General features: G+C 48.0%; 1 protein-coding gene and 1 long non-coding RNA gene across 2 annotated transcripts in view; one reads left to right on the top strand and one right to left on the bottom strand.

The window, feature by feature from the left end:
• DPT (dermatopontin) overlaps window positions 1-13416 on the bottom strand; it is a 35966-nt gene extending 22550 nt beyond the window's left edge. The window contains exons 1-2 of the mRNA XM_029578904.1: window positions 13064-13416; window positions 1170-1295 (exon numbers count right to left, since the gene is read on the bottom strand). Of these exons, the coding sequence (XP_029434764.1) occupies window positions 1170-1295; window positions 13064-13359 (422 nt within the window). The 5' untranslated portion in view covers window positions 13360-13416. The remainder of the gene's footprint in view (window positions 1-1169; window positions 1296-13063) is intronic.
• The window catches only part of LOC115076904, a 122607-nt gene that overhangs the window by 14766 nt on the left and 85730 nt on the right, over window positions 1-22111 (top strand). The window lies entirely within an intron of this gene.

Genomic DNA, 22111 nt, shown 5'->3' with positions numbered 1-22111 from the left:
CTGGGGCAGTGGGTGAGGGCTGGCTCAGGGGGGAGGGTGGGTCCCTAACACCGTGCTGGGGCAGTGGGTGAGGGCTGGCTCAGGGGGGAGGGTGGGTCCCTAACACCGTGCTGGGGCAGTGGGTGAGGGCTGGCTCAGGGGGGAGGGTGGGTCCCTAACACCGTGCTGGGGCAGTGGGTGAGGGCTGGCTCAGGGGGGAGGGTGGGTCCCTAACACCGTGCTGGGGCAGTGGGTGAGGGCTGGCTCAGGGGGGAGGGTGGGTCCCTAACACCGTGCTGGGGCAGTGGGTGAGGGCTGGCTCAGTGGGGAGGGTGGGTCCCTAACACCGTGCTGGGGCAGTGGGTGAGGGCTGGCTCAGTGGGGAGGGTGGGTCCCTAACACCGTGCTGGGGCAGTGGATCAGTGAGGAGGGGGTCCTCCTTGTGCTGGGGCAGTGAGAGAGGGCTGGCTCAGAGAGGAGTGAGTCCTCTTTAAGTCTGTTCTGGGGCAGTGGGGGTCTCTTTGTTTTCCTTATGAATTATGGTTTTAGTTGCTTTGTGTTTCCTGCTGCAAGCGTCGCTAGGTGAAAGTACAGTTTTGGGTTTTCTTGTTTTTCTGCTGATTGCCGGTCCCCTGGTTAGAACTGAAGCGGGCTCTCTCTTCCAGCAGAGCTGGTGGGAGGCAGGCAGCAGTTGCCGATTGGGGTCCCTGCCAGCACTGTGGAGGAATAGAGGAGGGGGGTCTCATCAAGTAGTAAGGGATGCCACACACTCTCACTCTCGGCTTGACTGGATCAGATGGGCTCCTGATAGAAAGTACTTCAAATGACTTTTTTGTTCTTAAATTTTCGGTCTTAAAGAAAATTCCCCAGAAGGGTATTAACCCCATGGCGGACAGAAATTGTCCAGCTGGCCCCATGCTTCAGAACAGGCTGATCTGGCTCCTTTTCTCTCTTGTGGTTCCCAAAAGCCTAAGAAAAGTAGAACCGGCTCTAGGTGTCCTGTGAACCTGGAGCCAGCTGGTCACTTGTGAGGTGCTGGGCGCTGTATTTGGGGGCAGGGGGCGGGCTTCCTCCTGCTTCTAACCTGTCTTTGCTGCAGAAATGCATGACTTGCCGGTTCGTGGGCGCTGGTATCTGGCCTGGCACCGTGGCCCTGTTTCTGTGGCGGGTCACGAGGTATGGAGACTCACCAGCAGGAGTAAGGGCATTTGTGACTGTAGCGACAGCAGTAAAACTGCCACTCCCGATCCAGCACCGACTGGAAGTACTGACTCTGGAAACCTGCCACCAGGCCGTTATTCGAGCACGTCTGATACCTGCAGTGATACAAAACAAACAGCAACAGTTAGCAAGCCCATCAGGAGGAGGACCGATTGCTGGCGCACCCTGCCCGAAATAAAATGAGTACCTAGGGGGGGGGGGGGGGGAGTGACGGTTGGCCTAAGGCTCGCCTGTGGCACAGTAGGCCGGAGTCTCTGGGGGTGGGTGGGAAGGGAGGAGGCCACTGCACCAGCAGAGGCTGCCGTGGTCGCAAGGATGGGGGTGAGGAGGGTCCTCTAACCCTCAGCCAGTGTGTGGGAGTGGGGGGGGGGGGGGGGGGCACTGACTTGCCTGGGCACCCATCGAGGAATGGAGTTTAATGGGGCTCGAACCAATTCCCCTTAGAAAACAAAACAAAGGTACTTGAATACATAGTAACCCAGTATTGTCAGCAGAAAAAGGCCCGATGGGCCATCCAGTCTGCCCAGTAGAGATGATACCATTTAAGGCAGGGCTTCCCATTCCTGTCCCAGTGATCTGACAAGGCTGGCGGACAATTGGGTTTTCAGGAGACCCACAATGAATATGCAGGAGATAAATTTGTGTGTACTGAATCTGCCTTGCATGCAAATTTACCTCCTGCATATTCATTGTGGATCTTCTGGAAACCAAACTGGCTGTCTGGTCACTGGGATGAATTTATTTATTTATTTATTTATTTATTTATTTAACACACCGGCTTTCATAACAGGTCATATCAGGTCAGTTTACATTGAACCTGGGGGTAAACATTCTTTAATGACCATTAACAAAAGGTCATTAAGAGAAGCAAAAACAAAAAGCCAGAAATTACATTGAACAAGGAGTATCAACATGGGAGCTGAAGAAGAAAGAAGATAGAGATAACCAAGTTAAAAAGGGGTCATATCTACTTATATAACGGGGCAGACTTCAATTGTCCAGATTCCTGGTTTGGACCAAATTATGGGAACACTTGGCGGAATAGCCAGGTTTTGAGTTTTTCCGAAAAGTTTGTAGGCAAGGTTCCAGTCTGAGATCTGGTGGGATGTTATTCCAGATAGTAGGTCCCCCTATCGAGAATGCTCGTTCTTTGGTGGCGGTGTGGCGTGAGGCTTTTGTTGATGGGGCATGTAGGGAACCTTTGTATATTTCTCTGATGGGTCTGGATGACGTGTGGAGTGTGAGAGGGATCCGGAGGTCATACTCAGGAAGCCCTGGTTTAAGGTTAACAAATGTTTCAAGATGCAAACCTCTATTTTTTTTTTTTTCAGAGGGGTGGGTGGGGGAGGGAAGCAGAGGGCGGGCGGAGGGGTCCCTTTCTACTTTCCGAAATACAAAAGCGACCACAGTTTATTCAGGCCCAGCGTGACCGGGTGTGCACACCGTGCATTTGCACAGGGCGGGCACACCTGGGGGAGGGGGGGTGAGGCCGCGGGATCGCTGGTGGAGCTCAACCCACCAGCAGCCAAAAATGAAGCAAGCCCGCGGCAGTTTCCCCTTTTTAGCTGCACACATGCGCTCACAACTTTGCAACTCCTACCCTCTCCCCCCCTTCGCAGAAAGGCCGGTGGGGCCATGGTGGAGCTCATCCCACCACGGCCCGAAGTGAAGAGGCAAAGGATGGAGGGGGCAGCGGTGGAGCCCATCGCACTGTGGCCTGGTGAAAGGAAGCCGTCTGTGTGAGAGTTTGTGTGCATGTGTGTGTGAGAGCCTGTGTGCAAGGGCCTTTGTGCCTGTGAGAGCCTGTGTGTCTGTGAGGGAGACAGCGTAAGCGTGTGAGAGAGCATAGGATTTGTGTGAGAGAGTGAATATGTGTGCGGCCCTACCTCCCCAATCCACAACCATCTCAGTGTGACTGGAAATCAAAAGATCCCAGGTATGGAGAGCAGGAGATTATTGGGTGTAATTTGATGTGTCTACTGTTTTGAAATATTTTGTTTTTTGGGATATACTAGAATATATTTTAATTATTGGATTTTTTTTTATTCATCAGATGTTTTAAAATATTTTATTGGTGTTTGGGGAAATTTTAGATATTCTATTTAACTGGTTAGAGATTTAATCTTTTTATGACTGATTTTACTATTATGATTGTTTTATATTTCTTGGTTTTATTTAATGTTGTATGAAGAATGGCAATGTTTCTGTTTTCCCATTCTTGCTCTGGTATGCTGGATTCCCTGCCTGTCTCCCAAACCTCTCATGCCTTACAAATGAGGAAGGCAGCATATTGGGTTAAATAAGGCCACAGTTTATTGATAAACTGCGAACTGTGCTCGGGTTTACTTGTAAAGTTATCACAACATTAAAACAACTTCTGATATAACCAGTCCCACCACAGGCCAAGCTTTGGGGTGATTCGCCACTAACCTTACCCGGCGGCCCTCCCAGCCACGACCCAGCAGGGAAAGACCTCAGCCGTGGCCGGCGAGCATGCTACCATGTCACCTCGGGGGTGTGTGTGTGTGTGTGTTAAACCCCTCCCCCCCCCCCCTCGCGCAAAATATTTATTCACAAACGATATCTATAAATTGTGCAAAAATCAATCCGGAGTTGGGTTACCCGCCAACTGCGACAAACCGACGGAACCATCATCTTCCAAATCAGAAACCAACATAGAGCCAAAAAAACCCAAAATGGGTGGGAGGGAGGGGGAAGGAGAAAAAGCCAAATGAGAAACCGGCCGGAAACCTTTGAAAATGAAAGGAGGAGCCCTTCTATATATTCCCAAAGCCCCTGCAAAGGATGGCATCCACGTGCCAAAACCACCCATCTGAGCAATGAATGCTCCCGGCTCGCTTCAGATCAGCGTGTGGACGTACAAACACCCACAGGAAGCTTATCCCATGATCTGTTCCCGGAGCCGCGAGAAAAAGGTGAGATGGGGGTTTTACTTTTGAACACCCCCCCCCCCCCCCCAGCGATTAATAAGGGAGGCAAAAAAGAGAGGAGGGTGTGAGGGAGGGGCCAATGTCAGGATTTTCCTAGCCTGCCTTCTAATTCCTATGATGCGGAGTTGAACTAAGCCTTAGCTTATTGCATCTGAATGAGCCTTTACATTAATCATGTTGCTTCAGTTACTGGACTGTTTAGGACCATTGTTTGTGTTTTTCTACCTAAATCAAAATGAAGCAGTCATCTAGGAGACGGCCAGCTCTTATGTGGGCATTTAGTTAATGTCCTCGGTAAAGGCTGCCTGTTTCCTTTGGATATAGTCTCTGTGTCGGGCTTTGAACTCAGCCCAAGCGTCACACTCTTACATTGGGATGGAAGACATTTAAAGATCAGAAAACCATGGTTGGAGTGTAGTGTGTTCCATTGTCCATGGAGTTATCTGGGCATGCCCTAGATGCCGTTCTCCAAACCCTAAGTGCTTGCTAATGAGCAAAAACGGAACCTTCCTCTGCAGGCGCTGCACTGACTCGCTAGACGAGATGCAATGTTTTGAGGAATGGAGGAGTGCAGTGGGCAGATGGCAAGGAAAGAGAGTCTGCCAGCCTTGGCATGAACCAGAACAATGAAAACACTCCCGGGTTGGCACCAGCACTACTCAGTACTGGCTGGATTCAGATATGGTGTAAGCTGTGTTTTTTTAATATATATAATATATATGAACCCTGGGGTCCATGCAAGCGGGGCCCACCTGCAGGATATTGCTCCTTATCCAAGCTGATTTCATAGGTTGTCCTTTTTGGTTCTTTTGAGAGGGACATTAATTTCAGGGACAGGGAGGGATGAGACCAGAGCTTTAGGGTCTGTAGCAGCACAATTGACCGGTACTAATGAGTGGTTCAAGAGGGTCCTTATCTGCCAAGGTTTGCATTGTAAATTGCTTTGACCCCTCCCATGTCCCAAATCTTAGGTTTCCTTTCCCTCATCCTACTCAATGCGCAATCAATAGGCAAAAAAATACCTATCCTCAATGACACCCTCTTAGGCATCAACCCAGACATTTGTGCTATCACAGAGACATGGATAAGAGAAACCGACATTGTCCTACTAAATCAATTACCCACAGATGCATGCGATATCATATCCAGACCTAAAAGAAAAGGTGGAGGAATCCTCTTAGTAACCGAAAAGAATCTCAAACTAGTACATCAACCTACAGTTCCCCCACCTAAGCTGGAGATAGGTCTTTTCAAATCCCCATTTCTCCAAATCTGCCTTATATACCCCCCCCCAGGGACTCTCGACTCAAACCCTTCTCCGCTCATCAAATATATCACCAAGAATATTAACATAGACACCCCTACCATCATCCTTAGAGATTTTAATCTTCATGTTGACTCAACCCCTCGCACAAATTCCTGTGACACCATACTAGAATCATTAAAGGCGATAGGCTTCAGACAGATTATTAACAATCCCACACATCGAGCTGGACACACCCTAGATCTGATCTTCATAAACTCCCTCATACTAACAGACACCCCCCCCCCCCCCCCCCCACATTTTCTCCCATCCCCTGGTCCGACCACTTTCTTATTAAAGCCACCTGCTCCATTAGCAACCCCCTCCCCCCCACAAACCCAAAAACCATCATACACTTCAGAAAAACATGCAATAGGGATGACCTCATCACATCCCTATCAGGCACCTTGGACAGCTTAGATCTCTCTAACGCTGATTCGGCTCTAGCATCTTGGCACAACCTCACCAACACTGTGGCAGAAAAAATTTACCCACTGCAATCCAGAGAAATAAGCTCCTCTCAAAACAAATTTAAAACCCTGGTACATGCATATCCTGAAAAAGATGAAACATCAGCTTAGAAAGCTTGAAAAAAGTTGGCACAAAGACCCAACACCCACACTCCTCACTAAATATAAAACATCCCTCCATAACTACCTTGAAATGCTAAATAAAACTAAGAGAGATTTCTAGGCCCACAAAATTCACCAACTTCAGTACAATGCCCATGCCCTCTTTGAATTTGTGGCCTCCCTTACTAAACCTCCTCATGCCCACATCCCAGATGATGAAGCCAGTACTAAATGCGAGGACCTCGCACTTTATTTCCAGGATAAAATTAACACACTGCTATTACATTTCCCCTCTACCACACCACCTAGCAAGACTCCCCCTAACAACCTCACCACAAAACTTAATTCATTTGAAACTATAGCTACAACAGAAGTTGAAGCCATCCTCAAGAGATTAAGACCATCATCTCATCGTACAGACACTATCCCCACTAAATATCTCCTCTCCATTCCTAACATAATTGCCCAACCCATAGCCAACATCATAAACATCTCCATCACTTCTGGCTCAGTACCTAACCCCCTCAAACAAACGATTGTCAAGCCCATATTAAAAAAACCTAAACTTGACCCTTCGGATCCATCTAACTACTGTCCGATCTCTAATTTATCCCTCATATCTAAAATCCTTGAAAAAGCAATTAACTGCCAACTCACAGATTACCTCGACAACCAGCTTCTTTTATCCTCCTCACAATATGGTTTCCGAAAGTACCACAGTACTGAAACCCTATTACTCTCTATGGCAGATCACCTTTTTAAAGGCCTTGACAAAGGTAAATCATACATCTTGGCCCTCCTAGACATTTCTTCAGCCTTTGACACTATTAACCACAATATCCTCATACAGAGACTAAGTGAAACTGGAATAACTGGAGCTGCCCTCAGCTGGATTACTTCATATCTCAGCAACAGGCAATACAAAATCAAAATTGGAAACCATGAATCCAAAGCCATCCCCCTTAATCAGGGTGTCCCGCAAGGCTCCTCTCTATCTTCTACCCTATTCAACATTTATCTATTGCCCCTCTGCCATCTACTGTCTGAACTTAGTCTCCCACACTTCATATATGCAGATGATGTGCAGATTCTCATACCAGTTAACAACTCCCTACCCAAGGCCATTAACACTTGGGAATCCACCTTATCTGCAATTAACAATCTCCTATCCAATATGCATCTTGCCCTTAACACTGCGAAAACAGAACTTATGCTTATCACACCACAACATAGCACTGACTTCTCCCCCCTCCACGCGCCCCCCACAGCAATCGCTTTCACACAGTATGTTAGAGACCTTGGTGTCACTCTAGATAACCATATGCACTTCAAAAAATGTATCAATTCCACACTTAGAGTGCTTCTTCAAACTACATACACTGAAAAAACTTAAACCCCTCCTCCATCTTTTCGATTTTCGTACAGTGCTACAGTCAACCATCTTCTCGAAAATTGACTACTGCAACTCCCTCCTACTAGGTCTCCCCAAGAACACCATCCACCCACTCCAAATCCTTCAAAATGCCACCGCCCTCATCCTCACCAACACTCATAGAAACGAACACACATCGCCTGTCCTCAAGGACTTACACTGGCTCCCCATTGAACACCGCATCCAATACAAAACTCTCTCCATCATCCACAAAGCCCTCCATAACCCCGACATGAATTGGTTCAAAGATTCATGGACATTCCACACATCCACAAGACCGACCAGAAATCAATACCTGGCAACTCTAGGCACACCCTCGCCCAAACTCTACAACCTTGCATCAACAAAAGCTCGATCGCTGTCCATAGCCGGTCCTGCCCTATGGAACTCTGTGCCAGTTAATCTACGGCAGGAATTCTGCCCAAAGAAATTCAAGCAGAAACGTAAGACCTGGCTGTTTAAACAGGCAGACACTGGCTAAATCCCTCTCAGGCTCTCTCCTTCTGCTTTCTCACCTTACTCTGTCCCTCCCACCCTTACAATTTCCTCTCCCTCCTCATCCCCCCCCTTTTAATCTTTTCACAGTTTCCCCTTCCTCCCCCCCCTTAGTCTTCCTTACTCTCTGTAAAACTCTTAAACCCTGTGTTCCCTCCCACCTTACCCCTAATAAGTCGCTCTGATAAAGAATCGTCTGTTAAATTCTGTAAACCAAGTTCACATTGTTCGCTTTAAGCTAAGTTCCTGTATTCACATTTATAATTTTTGAAGTTACTCGTATATATGAATATAGTTCCCTGTAAAGCGTTACTAAGCCAGGTTCATGTTTTTATGTAAACTGATGTGATACTCAAAGTGTATGTCGGTATATAAAAAGCTTTAAATAAAATAAATTTGTGCGATATTTTGCCAGCTGCTGCCCTTCCCCCAACCCGTGCATAGCAGTACTGGAGCCCAGTGAGTGGGCATCGATTTGGCTGAACTGCTCCTGGCGCTGAATGATTAATGGCTCTGCCACGCAGCCAGGAAAAACGTTGTGATATCTGGGGCGGGGGAGGAGAGGGATGTGATCTGCTCTCGCTGGCTGAACATAGAAGTCCTGTTATCTGTAACACGGTTTCAGAAGGGAACACTCAAAACCGTGACGCACTGCCAAACCTTAAACTTCCAGCACATGACAGACATTTTAGTTTCTGGAACCTTAAACCTGGAAATATTAACAAAGTAAGCCACAAACATGCGAGCAGATTTTATGCTTTGCTTCTGTAAGAAAGCGGTATTCAGTTAATGCAACCGGAGAGACTGCAGGGGTCCCTCCCTAAACAGTTAGTGGTGGGTTCAGACCGCTCCCCAGTCTGTGGGCCCTGGGATAAAGACCTGCCTGCCTGCAAACCTTTTCAGGGGGGAGGGATTCTTAAACTGGAACCTATATGGTGCTATATAATTACTCTACCATTCATCTTTGGAGAGCTTTGTGTTTTGGAAGAAGTAGATAAGCATCTTGAACTGTCAGGAAGGCCTTGGCAGGCCTTGGAGATTGCAGGGTGGAACCTGGCGTAATTCTAAGGCTGGGAACCTGGTTCTCCAGCATGGCTAGGCCTCGCGTGCGCTTTCCCTCTGCCGCAGACGCGGGTGCATTTAGAAAACGCTGTTTATTACAGGGACCTTTCTTCAGCCGAGATTACATACATCGGTATCCCAGAGATTACAGAGTGCGAGCGGGTGGAGGAGAAACGGAAAGGTGACGACCTCGCTCCTTTCTTCATGGTGTACTGTGATTTTCAGGCCTTCAGCAAAACTTTGGGATTGATTGCATTCGGGTATACACACTTTTTTTTTTTTTTGTATTTTAGTGGCATGCTTTTCCCTGCCTCTGTTTCCTCACGTCCACTGCCGGACTGGCAAACTTAAGGGATCAGTTGTCTGCAGCGCAGCAGGTTTGAGAACGGCACTGGGCTTGAGCCTACGGGGCTCTGATTGATGACTCTTCACCAGCACCTAGAATCTCAGAGAACCTTCCTGTGTTTACCTGCTCCAGCCCCTCCCCTCCCATTCCAGGCCATATGCAGGGAACAGGAGGAAAGGGGGTAAGGCTACAGGGGACAGAGCAGAACCAGGAAGAGAGATTCTACTCCCTAATCCAGCCCCTTGCCTCCTGTTTTTCCCTCCTCCTCCTCTCTTCCTGTGGTGCGGGGAGGGGGGATGAAGCTAAAAAGGGCAGAGAAGAACCAGATTCTGATTGCTTTATGGGCGTGACAGTAGGAATATGTGTTGCCAAGGTGATGCATAAAGTGGTTAAAAGAGAACAAATTTACAAAAAAGTGTTAACAGTAAAATAAAATTACAGGATACAGAAAGGACAATTCTCAGATTCTGATGCTGGTCCGTATTGTCCCTGCATCTGGCCTGGTGACAGGATACATAGTGACATAGAAATAGTTAGCAGATAAAGACCAAATGGCCCATCCAGTCTGCCCAACAAGCTTCTTGTGATAGTAACTGCCGCGCCGAGCAGGTTACCCCCATGTTTATCTTAAGTGTAGCAATTGCTTCTCATCTCAACCAGCCTCTTTCCAGAAGAGAGGGTGCCTTCTCATGCCATTCTGCACCAGTGCAAACGAGACTGACCCTAGGGGCGTATGAGGCCAGAGCGAGGGCCTGAGCCCCTCCCAAGATTGAGAGTTGCAGGGGTTCCCCTTTCCAAGGATCCCGTCAAGCACTCCCCACTTCCTCCCAGGCACCTAATCGGCAGTGGTCGACATTTTTTTTTCCTCTGCATGGCTGAGCCTTACCTCTTCTTCCTCTGTGCCACGCAGACAGACGTTCGGCCAATGACGCTACCCGTTCCTTCCTGCAGTTGGCGGGGACTGTGGTGATCGCCCCAGTTTGCCCACCCAGTAGCCTCTTCCAGCTGAGGATTTCTGGACCTGATCCTGCTTGTGTTTAGGCCTCAGAGCCGGGAGTGAATGAGCTGGCCAGAGATCACAATCTGCCTTGGCTGAAACCAGTTCACGGAAGGGCTGACTAGGGCTGCTGAAATGTAAGACGGTGGTGATTGAGGCTTATCACATGGAACAATCGCTGACCAAATCTGGTTTTTAGAGTGGCAAGGGAGTGTGGCCTTCACTTGAATGGAGACGACCAGCTTTGCTTTGCTGATGCAGCAGAGATTAGAACTAAATGCTTAATGGTTGCACTGATTTCAGCTTCCTCATTGAATTTGTCTCCCGGTTTGAGGCACCTTACTGTAACGTACCTTAACATCAGACTGTTAGACCGTTTATAGGTACCATACTATCGCTCTTCTGTGCTGTGGATTGCATTGACTTATTTAACATGTTAGCAGTGTATAACTGCTAACATGTTAAATAAGGGCACAGCACCTTGCCATGATGCACACTCCCTCTCCAAAGCTGTCCAAACTTAAATCCACTAAAACACGTGCCCTCTCCCTAGCCGGACCCACCCTCTGGAACAGAATGCCCCCAAACCTGCGCTTAGAATCTTGTCAAAAAAGATTCAAACAGAACCTCAAGACCTGGCTCTTTAAACAGGCTTTCACCTAATCCCTTCTCACAATCCCCCAATTACCACCCTCTCTCTCCTTGAATATACTATCACTCTACCCAGTATGATCCAGCTTGTTCCCCCTTCACCCTGTCCACTCTCCTATTACATCTGACCTTGTCCATATCACCTGCCACCCTTCCCTCTCTTCTTCCATTATCTCACCCAGGTTCTTCTCATCTCAGATACCCTCCCCCCCCTGGCTTAAGTCTGATTTCCTATTACATTTGTTACTATTATGCCTTGCGTCCCTCATTTAATTTAACCGCCCCAACATAATCCCTGTAAAAGCTCTCCCTGCCATCTTTTCCAAATATTCATGCTTATTTTGAATTATCGTTCTCTGTATAACCAGTTAGCTATATAGCATGTTGTGTTATTTGTTCAAACTTATCACAGTTTACTTTATTTACCTTCACTTTGTTATTTGTTCTCTGTAAAGCCTGTTGCAGTTTTAGTTTTCTGTGAACCGAGATGATCCCAACGTATCCCGGTATATAAAAACACTTAAATAAATAAATAAAATATTATTTACATTTAGTGACTACAGCGGTGCTCGGGGGAAGGGATCGTTTCTAATTTTGGACTTAAATTAGTGAGTCTCAGTAAGGCCTTTCACCATCTTTGTTCTATTGCTCTTCTACTGAAAGTTTATGCTTTTTTTTTTGTTTTGTTTTTGCTCAGAGCTGTAATCATGTTTATGCCTTTTTGAGTTGACACTATCGATGTTTGTTTGTTTTTGTAATGTGTGTTTGCAAAATTTTGTAACAGTTCTGTATGCCTTTATAATTTGTTATCCGCTGTGAACGTTAGTTTGAAGTAAATAAATAAGTCACCGCTTTGCCCCCACTGCATGCAGGAGGTCTGATCTCGGTAAGAAGGGCAGCCCTGCAAAGCCACACGTACAGCGCGATTTAAAACCAGGACTGGCGCATCCTCTTGGTGAATAATGGGGCCCCCCTCTCCTCCCTGCTCGTGGTCTCAGCCAGTGGGCAGCCTGGTGCCCAGTGAGGTCATGAGCAGGGTGAACGTGGCTTCGGCTTCCCGATGCATTGTCAGGGTGTGCAGTAAGCAAGCCGGCAGCGCTCTGGATTAAAAAAAAAATATATCTATATGTAAGAGAGAATAAAGCAGTTGCAGAGCAGGCTCATCGAACCAAAGCCTCTCCTTCTGCCAGTTTGCACCCAGGAGCTGCTTTAAGAAATGACCCAATCGCTTGCAAACATTGGGCCATAGAAATCCACTTTACTGGATTTCTACGGGGAAGCAGGAGCACTGTGCTAATCCATGTGAAGGTGCAGAAATAAACGGGTGACACCTTTCTACTGTACTAACTTCATCCTGTGTTCAGCTCAGAGCAGAATGAGGTGTTTTCCTTTGACCTGATCAAAGGAAGTGTAGCTCCTGAAACCTAGTCAGTCCAGAGAGTATGGAGTTACCTATTTATTGGACCAATGTTTTATATATTTCTTCTTTTTTTACTTGAATTTCCCACCCTTTATACAGGGTAAGAAAGCTCCTTTCCCATCAATTCTGCAGAACAATTACAAGATCGCCTGTAAAACCTTTTCTGCAGCCAGCAATGACATTTCTGTAAATCTTCGGATGTTATCACTAGAAGTTATGTTTTATACTAAATTTCTCTTTTTCAATCTACATAGAAAATCACGATGATGATTTTGTTCCCCATAATTGATAGCAAATGAAGAAGTGGACTACAACAGTAGTTGCATTTGCAAAGCAGATAACTGGCATAGACCCACAGCAGAGAGTGGGATTGAGTCTGCAGGAGGGCCTGGGATAAAAAAAAAAAAAAATTCAGATAAGAATATAATTGTGACTACCTCCCATTTTGCCAAGGGTAGTGAAATTATTCACCCAGCGGGGACATAATTTTTCAGCGTCATCACCGGTGAGTCGGCTGACGAGTGTGTATTTTCTTCATGAAAAATACCAGCCCCTTTATAACATGCTCTTCCCCCCCCCCCCCCCCCCCACTATGGCTCGCCCGAGAAAAGGAGAGCTTAAGATCAGGTCCTACCATTCCATTCCCGCTCGATTGATCTCTTCCCACCAGCACTCGGTTGGTTCCCCCAGGCTCTGGGGCGTTGGCATGCATCCGTAGTTCCACTGTCGGTCGGAGCCTTCCTTCTTGCTGAAGACACTGCTCACCGACCTGATCACCTGCCCGTGGGGGCACTGGAAGTTGAAGCCCTGCCTGTACTGATTGGAATACTGGTCATGGTAGGAGTAGTCGTGGTGGGGATAGTAATAGTCGTACTGGCCCCATGCCACGGTGGCCAGTGGTCCGAGCATGCAGAGAAGCCTCAGTAACATGCTTGCTTGCGTGTGTGTCCGTCTACCGAATCTCTAAACCCCGTGCCTGGTCAGGCTCTTTTATACTCTCGCTAACATTTGGTGTCCAGATGTTCAGCGTTCTGATCCCAGTGCAGTGTGTCACTGCTTAGCAGAGCCTCTCGCTGCTCTCAGAGTTGGTTGCACGCTCGCTCGGCAGCGTCTTTAAGGCAGAATGTTGTTTGGAAGTTTTAGGAGCCTTATAGCATACATGGTGGGAAGAGGCTGTGAAAGATTTGTCTTAGCAAATCTGTGTTTTTTTTTTTTTTTTTGAGGGGGAAGGGGTGATGTTCTCCTACACCTTAACGTAAATGTCGTGCTTCAAAATCGGACTTGGTGGCATATGTTGAATATGTTTGCAATTTTATTGCACCGACTCCTCGTTGTAATCTGGCAAGTCTGGGGCAGGCTGTGTTGGCCTAGTTGCTGGGACTCTTGGGGACCCACTCACTGTGATCTTAAGCAAGTCACTTAACCCCTTTGTGAAGACATTTTTAAGACCCTGCTTTTTTGGAGGTAACGCTTGTGATTTGCCTCTGCCAGTGGTGTGCTCAGTACCCTGCTGGAGGACATCATAAGAACATGCCATGCTGGGTCAGACCAAGGGTCCATCAAGCCCAGCATCCGGTTTCCAACAGTGGCCAATCCAGGCCATAAGAACCTGGCAAGGTGTTACTTTCAGTAACGCGTTTTTCTTATGGAAACCCATGTGTAGTCTGGACAAACTTTAACGTAGGAAAACCGACATTTATTACCAGGCAACCTGCTTCTTGATCACAGGGTGAAGGTGAAACCTGTCTGCGCCAATAGTGGAGGAGGTGGTAAGTTCTGCAGACAGAATATTCATCATCCCAATTTACAAAACGTTTTGCCAGCCTCTCACACTTTTTTTTTTTATTTCTGTAACATCAGCTTTCTTGTCAGGCAGGTTTCGTTATTCCCACAGAAGAAAAACGATTTATTTAAAAATGTCCACACACCGCCTTATCCTACATTCTCAGTGGGTTACAAATAAACTTCATAAAATAGATCTAATTACCCTGCAGGCAAACAGCACAAAATATACAGGCCCCATGGAATAAATAAACGCTCCTGTCTCATAAGATCATGGACTTGGGTTCCCGTTGGGGCGGGGTGCCGGGTCATTTCTGCTGCAGTGCTGCCTGTGAAGGCTCTCGGGGTGTGAGGGGGAACACAGATTTGCCCCTAGCTGTCCCTGGACTGCTGCCTGCCAGGGACAACCGAGCCAGTTCTGTCAGCCCTAAGGACGAGGAGATGCCAAGTCACGGTGACAGATTTACGGGCAAGCCGGCAGTTGACAGTAGCGGGTCTGCGTTTTCAGAAGGCATTTGATAAAGTCCTTCCTGTGAATCTCCCATGGAAACTTAAAAGTCCCAAGGGGTTAGGAGACTCTGTTCTCTTTTTGGATTGGTAACGAGTTACAGGATAGGAAAAGGAACGGGGGGGGGGGGGGGGAAAGGATGAGTCTTCTCTCTGAAGAGGGAGGTTAAAGGTGGAATGCTCCAGGGATCTGTCCACGCACCAGTGTGGTTTAACCCTCATTAATGATCTGGGAAAGGGAGCAGCAAAGGAGGTGCTCGCACACTTCTTATTCTAAGCAGTTAAAACCCCCCAGAATGTGAGGAACCGCCACACCGGGGACTGGGCATCTAAATGGCGGCAGACGAAATCGAATGTGGTCGAGTGCAAAGTGATGCACGAGGGGACAAGGATCCCGACAATAATGCTGGGGGTCTGCTCTAGGCGGCATCCCCAGGGAAAAGAACGGCGCCAACATGCTCAGCTTACTGTGCAACGCTGGTCAAGAAAAGCGAATGAAATTCCACATCAAATCTGCAAATATCTGAATGCATTTTAAACTGTAAACTGCCTTGTACAATATTTTTTGAGAACGGTGGCCTAGAAACGTATAAATAAATGTAAGTGGAATTTGCTGCCATAGGATGTAGTCAAGCTCCGTTGACAATTATTAGCCAGGTGGACTTGGAGATTGCCACCTCTTACTTTGGGGAGTGAGCAACAGGGAGTGGATCTCCATATGTGGATCTGCTGGGTACTTGCAAGTGACCCGGATTAGGCCCTGTCAGAGACAGGATGTAGGGCCCTGTGGGCCATGGGTGTGACCTAGCATGACACTTCTTTAGCTTTCAGCCAATCCTGACCATTCTCCTGTCTTCCCGTCGCATACCCTCCACCTTCCTCACCCCTCTGAACTCCTGGCGGTGGCGACAGCATTGCCCGGCGATGACCGTGGCAACAGCAGAGGTTCCCGAGGGCCGGCTCCAGAGGCATCAAAAGAGTAGGCGTTGGTAGCCCTTGGCACGGACATGGTTAGCCTGTGAGGAAACCACCCTGCAAAGTTCGCAGGTCTCGGCGCTTTGCAGAGCTGGGCTTGATCCTCTGGTCAGGCACCTGTTGCGTGGGCCCATGGAGGCTGGGAGTGCTGCGGATGTAAAATTGTCCTTTGGGGGAAGAGGCAGCGTCCAGTCCAAGTATTTTGCTCTTATGAAGGGCAGCACTTTAGGGGCTAGTCAAAATTTAGGAGTAACTGGCCACAGGGGATTAGCAGTTGTTTTTTTTTTACTTTGATGTTGAATGCTGTTACCAGTTCTCTCTCTGCGTGAGGGAAACTCTCTCTCTCTCTCTCTCTCTCTCTCTCTCTCTCTCTCATCTTCTACTCTTCCATTCTTCATTCCCTCACCTGCTCCCCAATAAATGTTCCCATTTTTCTACTCTGTCTCCTTAAAGTTCCCAACCCCTTCCTCCTCCCTGTGCATTTTAGTGCAAGATTAAGACCTCTCTGTCCCTTAAGAACTTTCCAGTGTTGGCGCGTCTGCCCGGGAGGCAGATAAGGAGCCAGGAGAGAGGGGCCTTGCAGTGGAGGGCAGAATATGAGAATGCAAGGGAAACGTGAACGCATGGCACTTTCACAAACGATGCTTCTTCTCTGCGTGATGAGGCTGCTGGAGTAAGTTAACAAGATTCCTGTGCATGCAGATGATAAAGTCTCCAAATGAATTGGCAGGAAGCTGAAACTTCTAGCGCCTCAGGCTTGTGTGCTGTCTAATCTGCAACTGGTCTCATTATACCACTTTTTAATTCAATGCATTTTTATTTTAACACGCATTTCCACTTCATTTTGCACCCTGCCTAGGATGTGGGAATTGCTGAAAAGGCTGATAACACCCGGCAGTGCCCTGCTTACCAACAAGGGAGCAATCCCCGGAGGCAGTGAAGCAGACCGTGAAGCGTTCGTGCCCTTGGCCTGTTAACAGCCAGAACACAGACTCGTGGTCCGTAGGATGCTTTTGTAGTGAAATGTCTGCTCCGGGGGAAGTGTTTTTTGTAATTGTGTGCGCTCCTAAGCCTCTAGCCTGGCCTCCTGCATTCTGTCGTGGTGTTTGCTGGGGCAAAGGCTACGAGCAGGAACGGGCTGTGGATCTGTTTCTAAGATGAGTGGGGGGCGAGCGAGCCGCCAAGCGGGGAGATCTAGGTTCAGTTCTTGAGCCCAGCTTCTGTTTCTCGCCCTGACTGAGGAGGAGCCCCCTTGGTTGGGGGATGATCTTAGCAGCAGGTGCACAAGGATACCCGGTGGCCGGGCTTGGGGTGCTGAAGGAGCCAGGATCTGTGGCCCCTGGCCAGTGTTCCATGGCAAGATATTGAGGGGGGGAGAGGGGGAAAGAGACATGGATAGTCGGTAATGAAGTCTCAGGGACTTATTTTTCTAGATGAATATCGGAGTTTATTTTGGTGGGCAGTAGCCAGGCCAGTGAAACAAGCAGATTCTCCCTCTCACCCGCTCAGCAGTAGCCCTGTCTCTGCCTCCAGCCCCTGCCTAGCATGCCCCTTTCTCTCCCAACGAGAACCTCTCTCTTTCATCAGCCTTCCTCCTTACTGGCGGAGGCTCCCGGTTCCTCCTCTTTCCTGCGTTTGCTCCGCAGCACTGCTCTTCCTTTGTGTGGGCCTGCAGGGGGGGTCTGCCGGGAAGCACCTCTGGAGGTCAGGCCCTGCCTCAAATGCTGCTCTGGTGGCACCAAGCGGCAGGCACCCTGGCTGTGGAGGGGGAGCTGGCCCTTGAAACACCCTCTCTGCGGCACTGCAGGGCGAGCGTTTTCGCTGTTGGGAGGGTGGGACTTGGAATGCTGCCGGTGTTTTGGCCCCCGCTGGCTTCCTGCAGTTACAGGAGGCCTCGGGATGCTGCATCTGAAGCTCTGGAGCTGCCCTGTAACCCGCTTAAAATGAGGGTGAATATCGGTTTAAACCAATTGTCACACTTGGAAAAATCCGGAAATTTACAGCTACAAATCAGTTTAAACCGAAAGCAAAGGATCCTACAGATAGGGCTGGAAGGGACCTTGATGTCATTTTAGTCCACATTCCTGCCCAGTAGCTGTGGTAATTTAAAAAAAAAAAAAAAAAAAGGCTACCAGATCTGGACCGGCGGCAGCCTCCAGCACCAAGGAGGAAAAAGAAGCAGGTTGAAATCTGTTTCAGGTCTGCACAAAATCGCCACCGATTCTGCAGGATGCACATCATGCACTCTATCTGAAACCATCCTGCTTCTGAAAGCCTCCAGTGATTTTTATTTCACTTCAAAGTTCTGCTGATTTCCAACTTGATAGGTGTATATCTATCATTTCCGTTTCAAGTTTGTGATCCTGCTGGGGGAGAAACCCTCCCTGTGATGGAAGGCCAGTAGCTCCCCGGGTCACTGCCACCAGCGCCTGTCGGGGTGCATCCTCCCGTCTGCCCTGCTGCACTTCAGGCCCCAGTCCTGCTCTCCACGTTTTTTCTCTTTCGATGCTTTGCTGCTGTCAAGGTGCCCCTCCGACTTCTCTCTTCCTGGCTAAATAAACCCAGCTCTCTCCTGCATGGAAATATTTGCTAGAAATTCAGCGAAAGCTCTCAGTCCCGCGGGCTGTAAGGTTAACCAGTGACCTTTTTTGCCCTTCCACTAGAAGGCCTGTACCTGTATCTGGTTTGTGTGTTACAGAGGGAACCTCTAATTCTTGTGCAGGAGACAGCTGACAATACAGTCTGGTAAATCTAAGGCTTCTTTTGTACCTTGCTCTGTATTTAAAAAAAAAAAAGTTACCATTTTATTTACATTCCAAGAATACAACCTGAATAAGAAAATGGAGGGTATGTGATTAGAAAGAAAACAAAAATATAAACCGTGCATTAAAGAACTGATGTCCATACATATAGCGCTCAGAGCTTGGTGCGGAGGGGAAGGAACTGGACAAGTAACACTTAAGGAGCCATTTCCGTCGAGAGAAGTAAGAGTAAACTGCCTGTCGTACCTACACACACACATATATATATATATATATATATATATATATATATATATATATATATATATATATATATATATATATATACATATCGAATAGCCATCTTTTTCACACCGCACCAGCGGAAAGACGTGCATCCTGTGACGGTCCCAGCTGAGTGGGCTCATAAAACACAAACCTTTTTAACGTTCTACTTAATCAGAAATTTGCATGGATGTTTCAGAGAAAAAAATCAGTGCCAAGGGCAAACGCCTCTTAGTGCCTAGGGAGAAGAGGTTTTCTCTTGGTTAATTTCGAAGTCCTGGGAATTCCCAGCTTCTCTCTGTGTAGCATCTGTTCCAGTTCTCGTCTGGTCCTGGATTCAGATTTTTTTTTGCCAGGCCTGGCTGAGGTTTGGCTCTTCCTCTCCAGCCTGGATTGATGCGATTTTTCGCCGGTAAGAAGGAAATCCTGGGGGTGGGGAGAAGTGCCTCTTCTGGCACGTTGAAAAGTTAAGAGAGAGTTTGTGTTTTTTTTTTCTCTTCCATCGTTTCTTTAGGTGATAGAATTGGGCATTTGGGAAATTAAAAAAAAAAAAAAAAAAAGTTTACATTGGAAGGCCTTGCCTGGCTTTCAGTTTTCTGTAGTTCGCATTGCAGAGTCGCATTATCCTGGATCAGTCTGGCAGTTAAAGGTTTGCCGGGCCTCCAGTGGCTCAGCGTCTTTACGAACTGGAATCTACAGTATTTCCCCTCCCCCAAAGATTTTGGCAGAAGCAGCTCATGACGCTGCTGTGTCTTAAAAGTAGTTTATTATGTGCAATCAGCAAAGCAGTGCGAGATCTGTGTGTGTGTATATGTATATATATGTGTGTATATATATATATATATATATATATATATATGTGTCCTTTGAACGTGGCAGCGAGTTTTGTAAAGGTTCAGTTTACCAGGCGCTGACAGTATTTCCACAGAGTGACAAAGGAAGGTAGACGTTGCATCCAGGCCACGTTTGATGCTGCTTGGGGCCTGAAAAGTGGAGCACAGCTTGGACGAGCTTCCTGGTCCCCCTCACCCACCATTCCGGGGGACTTTCGGCGTGATGGGGCACAGTCTTTAGGAATTTGAATGTAGCTGACAAGTGGAGTACATGACCTAGAACGGAGACTGAAGGGCTTAAGCACCGAAGAGAGTCAAGAAAAATGTGAGGGAACATCCAGTATCGAAGACTTTGAAATCTGCTTTGCTTGCTTTTGATTTGGGTTTTTCAACTACGAGGCATAGAGGTCCTGTGCTTTGTGTGCAGATGTATTAAATGTGCCAGCTGTAGCTTTTTATTTATCATAAAATCCGATAGCCATACCGAAACCCACCGGGCAGGTAAATGCTCCGTTGAATCTTAGATGTGCGTTGGCGTGACACTCTGCACGTTTTGCTTCTTGATTACCCACCTAGACCTGCACAACGATCATGCCACGTCTCCTGTCACTAGGATGGATTCGGACTGATTTAACGAAGGCTCTTACTACAGATTTGTCTGCCCTTCGATGAGATCGCAGCGGATTCCTCAGGGGCTGCTCCTCTGGTCACTTGCCCCGTTCTTAGATGCTTCAGGAGATGCAGAAAGTAGGTTTCCTCCCATTCAGTGGCTCTCATTTCTTCTCCATGTAGAGCAGGGGTGAGAATACTTTTTTTTTTTTTTTTTTACACAGGGCCACATTAGTGGCTCTTGCCTGCATTGGAGCTCTAGTTGAGTAGCGAGGGGGGGGGGGGGAGCTTTGCAATGTTAAATAGTTCTACCTATAGATACATAGAAACCCCCACCTATAAAGAAAATACGCTACTAAGCAGAGCAGTCTTTTGTAAGGCCTGCCCACCTGGGAGGATTCGCTCTCTCTCTCTCTCTCTCTCGCTCTCCTCCGCTCTGCATCGGCTGCCCAGGAGTGAGTTTTAGGCGTCATTCATATTTGTCCCCACCAGGGCTGGATATTGGCACAGCAACATAGGCAGGAGCCTGGGAAACCAAATCCTGAAAGCCCCCCCCCCCCCCCCCCAAAACCTGGGACTCTCCTATGGGCATCATAATCTTCAGTCCAGCTCTGTTCTCCACCAATATGTCTCTCTTGCTCTCTCTCATCTCCCCCCCCATCCTCCATCCCTACTCTTCATCCTCTACTGCCTCACCCGACACCTTCCCATGGTGCTCGACATCCCCATCTCCTCCCCCTGCCCTGCTATGCAAAAACCGTTCCCTCCTCTCTGATGGTGGCAGCCGCCGGATCAGGGAGCTTCGGGGCCGAGGAAGATGGAGGAGTGGAACAGCAGCAGCAGGTTTCGGGATGTGGCCACTTCCAAAGGCAATAAACTGAGGGGCTGTAGGTGTGGCTGCGCCTGCTCTGCTGCTTCGCGGGCTGCAGCAAAAAGAGAAAAGATGGTAAGGGGGGGAGGAGGGCCAGGGGGGACGCCCGTGTGCACGGCTGGGGCTGCTGCGGGCGCTTCCTCATCGAAGGCCTTTCACGACACGCTGAGTCTGACGTGATGTCGGGCCTTCCATGACCACGCTGCCAGGGGAACACCAGAGTTAAGTATCAGCGGGCCGGATGTTATGTCAATAATTAATAAAAGTAGGCTGAGCGGGTGAGAGAAAAGGAGCCGATGGGCTTGTTTTGGCTTGTGGGCTATAGTTGCCCTACCCTTGGCGTAGCTTGATCAGCTGTCCTGGTTTGCACACGTCGGTCCCTTATTTTATTTTTTTTAAACGTGGTACACCGGGGTCCTGTTCTGGCCATACACATACAACTCCCGGCTCGCTCGCAGGCAAACCACTGCAGGGAAGATTACTTTTCGCAGACGTCCAGCTGCACGGCTATTTAGCCTGCCTCCCGTTATTCGAGACGAGGGCTCTTTAGTGATAACCCTCTCCTGCCAGTTGATAGCTGGAGCCCTACATTTCCGTTCTGCTCTGTCACATACCGGTTTGCTGTTTCCAGAGGCTTCTCCTTCTTCCTTAAAGCTGGACAGTAGATAAGCTGTGCAGTTCTTCTAGAGGGCCGGCTTCTCACTAGGCCTTTTTAAAAATAATTGCAGTGCAGGTGGTGTTTGAAGAAGAAGGCGTTTCCCTTTCTCCAGTGACTTCCTATCTGCTTCATTACTTGTAAAAGAAGATTATCTGCCACCTCCCACTGGGACGCTGGGAGGACATGACCTCCCTCATGAGGCGCACTCATTAGCTGGAGCCAGGAGTTTATTTACATCTGAACTCTTAGGATTTTATTTATTTAAAAAATGTATATACCGCGCCGTCCAAGGGTTCTAGAAGGTTTGCAAAGTAAAACCATCAGAATTGGAGCACAAAAATAAAGTCATGAATTTAAAGATTCAGATCAGTCTCTAGGCCAGGGATCCCCATGAGTTTCTTTAAATAAAAAAAAAGCCTTT

The sequence above is a fragment of the Rhinatrema bivittatum genome, chromosome 15 (assembly GCF_901001135.1).
Source record: "Rhinatrema bivittatum chromosome 15, aRhiBiv1.1, whole genome shotgun sequence".
NCBI lineage: Eukaryota > Metazoa > Chordata > Amphibia > Gymnophiona > Rhinatrematidae > Rhinatrema > Rhinatrema bivittatum.
This window is presented reverse-complemented; position numbering and strand designations above follow the sequence as displayed.